General features: G+C 44.6%; 1 protein-coding gene across 1 annotated transcript in view; it reads right to left on the bottom strand.

Moving 5' to 3' along the window:
- Positions 1-1,307: 1,307 nt before the first annotated feature.
- Positions 1,308-10,977, bottom strand: part of FSD2 (fibronectin type III and SPRY domain containing 2) — a 37,176-nt gene continuing 27,506 nt past the window's right edge. The window contains exons 12-13 of the mRNA XM_059714638.1: positions 8,098-8,274; positions 1,308-2,846 (exon numbers count right to left, since the gene is read on the bottom strand). Of these exons, the coding sequence (XP_059570621.1) occupies positions 2,594-2,846; positions 8,098-8,274 (430 nt within the window). The 3' untranslated portion in view covers positions 1,308-2,593. The remainder of the gene's footprint in view (positions 2,847-8,097; positions 8,275-10,977) is intronic.

Genomic DNA, 10,977 nt, shown 5'->3' with positions numbered 1-10,977 from the left:
CTTGCATAGATCCCCACTACCATCTTATCTGAGCAGCTTACAATTGCGTAATGTATTTGTCCTCACAACACCCTTGTGTGGGGGCAAAGTCTTGTGGCCCCTGAGGACAGCTTGCCAGTGGAATCGGTTTTGGTAGCACCTTAAATGAATGCATAAATGAAAGGATAAAAATATGGATTAGCACCTCATTAGGATGTGAAGCTGTTAGCGGTGAGTGGCTTAATTTCAGCACCGGCACCAGAGAGCACATTTCCATGTGGAAATCAGTTTGTATATCCACTAGCTCTACTAAGTTATTCAGTCACCTTTGTGCTTCTTTTCTGATGTCTTGCTTTATTCCTTTCAGATTTTTTTTTCTATATGTGAAAAAAATTGATAGTAAAGAACTCTCAACAGGTAAAGGCATGAGTGTCCAGTGGGTGGAAGCTGAAACTGGAAATAAGGCACATTTTATAAAGTGAGGATAATTAACCATTGGAACAGCTTACCCAGAGGTGTGGGGGAGTTATCACTTGAGGTTCTTAGTCCAAATTGAAGTTGGTGTAACCTGTCATTGTGCTGTTGACTGCAGTAGAACTGTGATGGTTTATACCAGTTGGGGATCTAGCTCTTGATGCCTTACCAAATTCTGGCTTTTGGTCAATCAGAAATATCACCCTTTAAAGTTTATCTTAGTAGCAAAACATAGGGATTTTGGTCAGACTAGAGGATATATATACAGACAGACAGACAGACGGACAGACCACTATAATCCTCTAGTCTGACCAAAATCCCTATGTTTTGCTACTAAGGTAAACTTTAAAGGGTGAGATAGATAGATATAGCTATTAGAAGAGACTTTAAAGCGTGATGCTTTCTTTTGATGCTAAGCCCCTCTTGATAGGGTGCTTACAAACCTAACCTGACACCCTCTAAGAGAAGGCAACAGCCATCAGTGTCTTAACTAGATGTCATCTCCCACCTGAATTGTTTCTCTTAACTTGTTTTACAAGGCCTTTGTTTTATTCTTTTGAATGTGCACGTTGTAGATTTTGCCCTTCCCTGGAGCATCCCAGGGTATGTAAAGCTGTAACAACTATTTTTTAAGAAAGAAACATGGTGAATAAATCTGTGATATTGCATTGCAGCCAATTATTTTGTTGTAATTCAAATAGTTTTAATATATTTGAATGAGGGCGGCTGTAGCTTAAACGACTTCAGGACTGACCGTTGGCATATAACGTCTACATTTTACACTACGGATAATTAGAATCCATACACTAAGTCCAAACAAACGCATTGCATCTGAAATATAGTATTTGGGCAATTGTGAGGTATTTAAGAAAGTATTTATGAGTTGCATTGCAGCTGGCATGTAAGGATGCAAGTGAGACCAACTAAGGTAAAAAGATGCCTCTGAGGTCTGCATTTATGCTAAAAAATGGAATGAAAATCACAGGGATTTTGTAAAAATATCTTTAATGTGTAAAATACGTGCTGGAGTATTTCAAAAGGTCTTGTTTAGAGTGGTATGAGTCGAGTAGATGATTCACATATGCATGAGACATTTGATCATCTTGTTTCATTGAATTCATGCAACTGTAAAAACATTTGATGTTCATTTTTATGGGGGGGTTGGGTTATGAGTGGATTTTGGCTTTAACCATTGCATAGTGATTAAGCCTTTTGCTGCTCTTGTCATCTTTCTTAGCTCAATCTCAAACAAACAAGAATAAAATTCGCTCGCTTTAAAAAAATAAAATAAAAAGATTGGCTAAAAGTACTGGAATTCCTTAGGCCTAAAATGAGGACTGGACAAGCTTTAGCAATACCGGTTTCCATCCTCAAATTGCATCAAATCTCAGCTGACAGGATCCACCCCTTGAAAAGGGAAGGTAGGTCTCTATCTGCTGCCGACAGTGCAACCAATGTAAGGATGCCTCTTGTAATCTGTATAGCTTTCCACTAAGATCAGGGCTGACCTTCCTTTTCCTTTCTCCCATCCTTTTGACAAGGTATTAATGGAATTCTCAGATTCATTGGAATCTGACAGGCCGCAGCATAAGCACTTCTGCTATGGCCTCAAACTTGTGACCTTTGAGCTGTCAACCATGCAACTTCACACCCACACTACCCCAGCCTCCTGATCAGGGCTGATACTGTAACTAATTCCTTATTGACCAACTTCTTTCTACTGTTAGCTTGCAGAGGATTCAAAAGCTATATCCCAAAAATGACACAGCTTTGTTGCTCATAGTCTGAATCCCTGGAGTATTCCCTCCATTTCTGTGAAAGTTCACAAGCTTATAATAATGCTGTAAAAGTGTTAAGATAAAAAACCCACCAACCTTTCAGAGCTTAAAAGCACACTGAATTAAGAAGAAATTATTCGAGTCTGAGGGCTCAGTCCTGCAAGTCTTTAGTTTACAGAACTCACTGTTTTCCCGCAGGAACATTGTGTGCCATGAACATGCAATAGGTGAGCCTTTCATCATTTACTGAGGCATAAAGAGTGTGTGCTTGAGAGGGGGGAAGTGATTGTTAAGTAAGGCTGTTGTCAATTTATATTAAGCACAGATGTGACATAGCTTGAGTGGCAGCTGTTGAGCATAGATCATGAAAGTGCAATAGATGTGGGCGCTGCAATGCCATTATGGATCCTCATGAAGCCAGGCCTTTCTAAAGCAAAGCAAGGGTGGACATAGTGCTGAAAGTGACTGTTGAATGTATAGAGATGCTGTGCAATATCCAGGTTAAAAAATGACAGTTTCCAGTTGTCATAGTCCAGCAGGATGCCAATCCTTTTTGGAGGAACTGTAATCCTAATGTCTGGTGTTGTCCCACTGTGCAGAAATTCATATTTGTGCCTGCAAGTGAAAACAGGAAGGGGAAGAACAAGTCTTGACACACAGTATGTTTGAGAAGGAAGCTGCATTCCTCTGAGTACATGCAGGCCAGGCCCATCCTCCCATAGCAAATGGACCACCTCACCAGTCCAAGACTGGATGTGCAGCCTTATTCTTCCCACAGTCTGGGTCTGTTTTGGAACAGATTATACAGGATATTTTGGCTGCAGTTGTATTCACCATCATTTACAAAGGGCCAACATCTCCCCATCTGGAAAAAGTCAGAGGAAGAGACTGTGGCCTCTTGTGTTTCTCTCATCTATGCAGAATAGATAGGGGTTTGATGTCAAAGCACTGAGGGCTGGAGGTCCAACAGCCACCTTGACAATTCCTGAGTCCACTTCCTACTCCATATACGAGCTGTGCTGGACTCTCTGCCTTCCCCGTCAAATGCACAGGGAGAGTCAAAGGGAGTTACAGCTTGACAGAGAGCAGCATTTTCTCCTCAGATCTGCGATTGGATGATTGCAGGCTCTGACAGGAGAAAGGCAAGAAGAATACCTACTCTGCTTTTCTGCTTGTCCTGGCCAAGCCCTGTTCCCCAGTTGCTCACAGAGCCCAAACACTATGGTTACTTTAGAGAAGGTTCATGAAGCTGAACCAGGGGTGACTGATGCTTCCTGGGGGGGGGGGCCCACAATTGCAGACCGGAAACTGTGGACTGGAAGCAGCTGGCCCAGCAAACTGTGGACCACCAGCTGGAGCACAGGTAAAGCTGTCCCCAGTCCCTGCTTGGCTCTGTGGGGCTGCGGTTTGCCATCCTGAGCAGTGCTGAGTTGGGGGCCAGTCTTGGGGGGGGGGCACGTACCCCCTCTACCAGTCGCCTTTAAGCTAAACCATGCTCCTTGTGCCTTGGGGAGCCAACATTCACTTTGCACGTGTGTTAGCAGATGTGAAATGTATTCTATCCAAAGCCATCTGAATTAATGGCTGGCTGGATGTCAGCCACAGTAATATCTGCCCCTGCTTACAAAGCCACTTTTCCTATTGTAGCAGAAAGCCCCCTTTTCCTCTAATGTAGCAGAAAGCCCCCTTTTCCTCTTGCCTGCATTTGCTCTCCCCTCTTTGGATATGTTTCTCTTTTTCTACCTTTTCTTCCTTCCTCTCTCTTTCACTTTAAGATAAGGAATTGTATTTTAAAATTTGTATGTGTGCATTTTATATCTCCCCTTGTAGTTTGGTATTTTTATCTATTTGTGTGCCATGGCATTTGTAGCTTATATTTTATACTCCTCACCTTTCAACTTACAACTAAATGTGTTTTAGTAAGTTATTCATTGTAACATTGTTAACAAAGGCAGGAATCAAACTGCCCTTCACAGTATCAGGCTGGCCCCTGAAAGAGAGAGTGAATCAGTGATTGAATGTGTAACATGGTAGCAGGCACCAATTAACACCTGGAAGCTGCAGATCAACCAAGGGAAGAACTCAATAGAAGACAATGTAACAACCGGGAAATCTCTATACCTCACTGATCAAGGGCTAGAAGCCCTGGCCTGACTTAATCAACACCAGAGACCAACTTTTGGGCTGAATATCTCCAGATCGACCACTCCCAGAGCCCTATTCTAAATTCATCAACGGACTCCCAAACCTGCACGTACATGCGGACGACCTCTGGGGCTGACAGATGCTGTCCAGTAGCCACCGAGGGGGGGGAAGTCCCACGAGGGTCAATGACCCCTGGATTGGGCAAACCAGAAAACTGGGGAGTCACCAAAGTCTGCCAGGGACAGATAAAAGGCAGTGAAAAGTGACCCTCAGTGGCGCCCTCTTGATCTCCAACTCGACCAGACCTGTCCAGCCAGAAGGACCAGCCGGCGACCCCCTTCTGGAAGATAACACCACACTGAAAGAAGCCTCAACGACAGACTCCAGCGCTTGTAGGATAGGTATACCTGACTCTGTAGCCTGCTATTGTGTGTGTGTGTATGTGTGTGCATGTGTGCGTGTGGACCAGCCCCAAGGTTTATGATTACAGTGTTTCAATCCGCCTAATAAACTAGAATTTTAAGGATCCCGAGTTGGACATTTGTAGCCAACACTATCAGCATTTCTCAACCCATAGGACACAACCCAAAAGTGGGTGGCAAGAATATATAAAAGGATCACAATCAAACTTTAAAAATTAATTGTCCTTTGAAGGAGAAAAATGTGGGAAGCCAGGACCCATTTGTAAATATTGATGGCTAGTCTGAACCCAGAGCTCCACACATCCACCCCTTGCCCTACACACTGGGGTGGGGCTGAGGCCTTGGGGGTGCAGGGGGCAGCAGATCAGAAATGAGGGGCACTGGGTCAGGACTGGCCATCAATGTTTACAAATGGGTCCCAGTACAAAAAAAGGTTGAGAACCACTGTTTTAGATAGCATCTCTGGTTAAGGTGGGAGTTCCTCTGGGATGAGCAGCCAGAGTGACACTACTAAGATGTTCCTCTGAGCTTCAGCCACTGCATGTTCATATCCCTCATTTCCCAGAGGATGACCTTTTTATGTCATGGCTCCGAGGGCACAAGTAAAAATCACTGCAATTGTCACTCTGATTGGAACACTTAATGGAACACACGGTGTCTAATGCAGCCAGACCTTTTCTTCTCCATTAAGGCACCATTTGAATAATGCAACACATGCTCAGGCACTCAATACCCTTCCTAAGTGCAAAGTGTGGCAGTCAAAAATACAAGTGGCTTAACAGTGAAGGGAGGTGGAGTCTTCAGCCCTCATTTCTTTCAGCACTAATGAATAGCTGATACAGCATCTCACAGGATCCAGCTTCTTCCTCAACCATTCTTGCTTGCACCAGTTCAAAGGGTTGGCAGCTTTTCACAGGGAAGTATCTCAACATGATGCAGAAGGGGTTTGCCCTAGTCAGATTTTCTTTTCCCTAAAATCCTTATGAAATACCTCTAGAGCAGGGGTTGGCAGCCTATGGCCTGCAGGCTGGAACCTTTGGATCTGGCCTGCAGAGGTGAGGCTTTGGTAGCATTTGGCTGTGGCTGGGTGTAGGAAGAGGTGGGGCAGGGGACTGGAGGGCACCTTCTGGTCTCCATGTGTCACTACAGAGACAGATGCCAGCTGCAGGCACTCTTCCCTCTATGCTGCCCTGAGATGTGCTGGATGTGAGCACTTTTTCCTGTGGGGCTGGGAAGACTGGCTTAGCCTAGGCATGGTCCAATTAGAGGTCTGGCTCAATGCAGAAATGGAGAGCATAGAGACTGTCTGAGAACTGGTTCAAGACTGGATGCTTTTGTATAGTTTGGCACTTTATTTTGCTTTGTGGCAAAGCAGAGCTGCTCTTCTGCAAGCAAACTAACAACATGGCAGGGCCCTCCCATTCCTTAGTCTATGATAGGGCATGCACTAAGGGAGCTGAGCGTATAGGATTTAGGGCCTGTCTTCTCCAAAGCAGGTTTGAAGCAACAGTGTCTTCACCACCAGGCTAAGTGCTAGAACTTTGCCCTCTTCTTGAAGCTGACCTGCTGCATCTTGCATTTAATAGTCATTAGCTAAATTAGAGCACAGATACTGCCAGCACACTGGGCCTAGCTTGGAACCCACAGCCTCAGCTTGCTAGGGCAGCAACCTTGTCACTGAACCACACATACCTTCTGCTTTGGTTTTTTTTCCTCCTGGCCCTCCATACCTGTCACCGTTGGCTGCTTAGCAAGCAAGTTTCAAGAGGACAGTTAGTAACAGCTCTGCCTGATGCCCAGTCTGTACTCAAGTGAGCAGAGTGCTTTACTAAGAGGCAGGTGATGCTGGTTCAGATCCTTGCTGGGCTGACATGTGAGAGCTGCTGTCTTCTGACTAGTTCTTGCAAGTCCTAGGAGTTTGCCCCATTAGTTTTGGGACGTATGTGTCCTTATGCATGTAGCTGGCTGTTATTAACACCTATTGGTATTGCAGAGTCTTTAAGTAAAAAATCCATAACCAGTCTTAGGAGCAAGGGCCAGCACTCAAGTCCAATTGTTCAGAGCAGGAGTCTCCCTGGGCTCCTACAGTGTAGGAGACAGTGAGGCTTCTACAATGCTTACTTTCCTTTTGGGCCCATGGCTGCCCACTAAGCCAGCTTCAAGAAGAGGATGAAGGGATGGAAAGTTCTCTCAGCTATGACTTGGGGTTTAGGGCATGAAGACAACCCACAAATTGTATAGGTTCAAGTGAAGCCTAGAATCTGTGTATCATGTCCTGGACAAGCCGGCTAACCATTAGGCTGTGCCAGCAGTGTTGCCTACGTGGATGGCTAGCTGCCAGGACAAAAAAAGCTAGGAGAACTACCTGTCTTCATAGGCACGATAGGGTGCCTCCATGCATGTGGTCATCTACAGCATGATCTTAGCAGCTGCTACATGTGCTATATAGTGGGTGAAACAGGCTTTAACCCTTGGGTGGGGGGCACACTTGTAGCGCTATAGATGCCCTTAGAGCACTACTGAACGCAAGCATGTTATGTGGTCAGGATGTCTGTGAGGTTATCAAAGCTGGTGGACTCCACCACAAATATGGCCAGCAGGAACTTCTCTGTAGCGCTATGGTTTTATAATGTTACATATAATGTGTGGACAGTTACATGTAACGGTACAGGGTGGGAGGGAGCGCATCTCTTGATTCACTTCCTCCCTCTATAGTGCTGTCAGAGAGCTGCTGCTGCTCTTCTAGGGAATGCTGCTGTCACCACTGTAGCACTTTGTGCTACAGATAGACACATGTCCAAAGCCTGTGGCCCTTCCAGTTGGGTGTTACTTAGGATAAGAGGGGTTCAGAGTATGAATCCCAGTTTCACATAGGCTCCTGCTTCCAAGAGGACAACACTCCCCCTTGGGTAGTGTTTCCTATTGCTTGACTTAGTCAGCCTCTTGCTTAGCGTGCTGGCTGTTATGGAACCCCAGTGCCTAATTCTTCCCATTTAAATTACAGGACTTGTAGGCAGCTAAGCTGAATTTGTGACTTCCAGCCCTAGAACAAGATATCTAACTTTTAGGCAGGGGAATGCTCAATGTCACCTCATCCAAGTCCCTTTTTAAATCTTGTGCCCCTCTATTCTGGCCCTGCCAATTCCCAAAACTGAAGATGGAAATTTACAGCCACATATTTTAATGACTGACTTAGACTTCACTTAATCAGCCCCAGCAGTTAAGGTTCTAGCCACCAGACATAAAGAGGAGCTACATTTGCTGTTATTACCAAAAGAACAGAAATGTAGAACCGTTACCTTGATGGCGTGACAATATGCCTCAGGCACCAGGATGAGTTGTTTGCCCCCAGGTACCCCTGCCGGTGTGTGTTTTCATAAGCCACACCAACCCTGTATTCCATATCTTCTTCAACTTCTACTTCCCAGTAATGCTTTCCTTGGAATGGTATCATGCTTCCCAGGATAGCAATGCATCTGTGGAAGAGATGAGAGGCATGTCTTGTTTGTTTTAATATGCATTTAAAGGATGTAACTTTTGTGCACAAACATGAAATATTTACAAAGAAGGGTGAGGCGGACTCCTTCCTCAGTAACATGACCTAGCTGTGCAGCTGTTGTAAACTCATGCAGCTCAGCTGAGCAGCTGGCCCAGAGAAAGGACAAAGTAATCATTGACTTATTCTATGACATCCAATGGATATTTAAATATATATTGCATGGGTTTTTTTGAGATGTGTTTTTTATAGCTAGTTTTACTGTTGCTGGTTGCTGTGCCTCCAGTTCAGGCAGAACACAGAGCACACATCATCTTTCTCCCCTGCTTCCTCCCCACCTCACCTGTCAGTTCACCCATGACACAGGCTGAATGCCATCTTGTAGTGCATGAGGGCTTATTCATTTCATATTCAGTCATGACTCCTGGGCTTATATCTACAGCATCTTGGAATGCCACAGTAGTCTCCCATCCTGTACTACCCAAACCTTGGGCTGTTTACCTTCAACAATCAGGTGCAGCTGCTGTGGTCACTGTAGTATGCCACACTGAGCCAAACAAATGTGCCACAGTATGGCCTTGATCCCAGCAAACCTTCCATTGACTGCAAGAGCAGGCCTGCTAGCAAATGTTTGAGTTTTAAATAATTACCATAGCGCTCTTGTGTTAGAAGAGGCAAAAATAGATGAATATCACCATGGTCTGCTCATTGCTGCTGGCAGAATCTCGACATACTGCTGGCTTAACTGGTTCAAAGTGGTATACTCTGGCTCTGCCAGTATGCACACTCCCATCATAGCAAGGTAACCACGGCATAGGCGAGCCTTTTATATATTTCTTCTCTTACAACCCAGAGCTTCATTCTTCTTTTCCTCTTCAACCACCCATATGCAGACCCCAACATGGCAGATCTCTTTAACAGGACAAAAAGCCTGGTGACTGCTTCTGTCCTCCCTGTTGGGCATTGCTGAGCAGTCACAGTGCTTGAGGGACTAGCCAGGATGCACGTAGCCTGGATGCAAAATTAAGGTTTAAGACAAATAATAATAGACCAAAACCTGCTCCCAGCTCTGTGCAAGCAATTTAACAGCAGCTTTTCTATGGGAGATGAAGTTGTCATTGTTATGTCTGGACCAGCCTCTTCCTCACACTGGGTGCATCTCAACAAGATATTTTTTACTGTGCAGTTGACTATTTAACTGCACAGTAATCATCCCAATGTCTACACATGTGCCCCTCTTAAGATGCATGAAACTAATTAACTCTGCAGCAGGGTAAATACAAGTACCGCTCCACTGCAGAGGTTATTCGTGCTCATTAATTACACATGTAGCTTCATACACTCAGTAGCACCTTGCTCCACATATTATTAGACATAATGGAACTGATGGTGCTACTAAAGACATAAGCTGAGACTCCACATGAAAATGGCTGGCAGCACCTACCCCCATGTCTGGGTGTCAGAACTTTATGAAACACACTTTCCATCTCAATGGGCCATAGGGCTGTTAGCCAGAGACTAATTTCATTTGTTTGATGCCTTTAGTAGTGTACGGTATATGCAGCTTTTCAAATTTACCAACGACACTTTAGCAAGGACAGTCAGTCCCACAGAGTAAGCTAGCCACAGTCAGGCATCCTTTTAGAAGACACATACCCATGCTGCAGCAGCCTTCATGCCAATGTCATGAAGGAAAGCTGGTATTAAATCATACAAATAAGGTTTAAATGTGGATTTGCAGACTGTATTCCTCTGATGGAAATAAATTTGGAAAGCAAAGGGCTTAGCTGTCAAAAAAACTCCACCTCAGCCCCCAGGTGATACTGATGGATGATTAAAATCCTAGGATGCTGGGAGCTGGGGGCGTGATGAGCTACGTAAGCAGCAAGAGAAGACTGTGAGCCCCTCCACCACCTAAGCAGCAAACCCTTACAGTAACCGTGTAGTTCATTAGGGGCCAGTGTTAATGGCTGAGAGGAGAGTAAATGACTGCTGAAACCTGGACTCAGTTAAGAATTCCCCAACAAAACAAAAAAAGATAGCAGCCCAAAAAGCAACCATGCCAAACGGATATGCGAGCATCTGTGAATAAAGTATTACCATAGTAATAAGAATTTCAAAGCCACCAAGGCAAGCCTGAGTCAGATTTTGAAGGGCTGCCATGGCTCAGAAATGGATTACTCTCTAAGATTACATAAACTTCAGAAAAAAGTGTTTGCTGTGTAATTTTCTTGTAGCCCATGTACGAGTATTAGTCAGGGGCTTTTTTGCCAATATCCTGGTAAAAAGGAAGGGTCAGGGAGTTCACAACAGCATCAAAAGCTTAGCCTCAGAGTTGAGGATTATTTCGGTGCCAGCTCTGGCTGTTTATGTGCAACATAAAAGAGCCCTTAGGATGGGAGATGAAATCCCATTTAGAATCATCAGGATGACTTTAATGAAGAGAATCTTCTAGCTCCTGGCTCTTTTCCATCTTGCCCTCTAGTTACACGCTCATCTTATTGGCAAAAGGGCCTCATGTTTTGCAGAGAAGATCTAAGGTTCATTCTTTTTTCTATTCAGTGCATTAATCAATCCATGCAGTGGTCCAGAGTGCTTATGTGTTCTTTACTTGGGAGAGACAAGAAATGGGCAGTAATAACCTGAGCTAAATATTGGGTGTTCCAAACACGCAACAATGGCT

Source organism: Alligator mississippiensis, chromosome 11 (genome assembly GCF_030867095.1).
Source record: "Alligator mississippiensis isolate rAllMis1 chromosome 11, rAllMis1, whole genome shotgun sequence".
Lineage (NCBI taxonomy): Eukaryota > Metazoa > Chordata > Crocodylia > Alligatoridae > Alligator > Alligator mississippiensis.
Note: the sequence above shows the minus strand (reverse complement) of the source record. Positions and strands in the feature narration are given on the sequence as shown.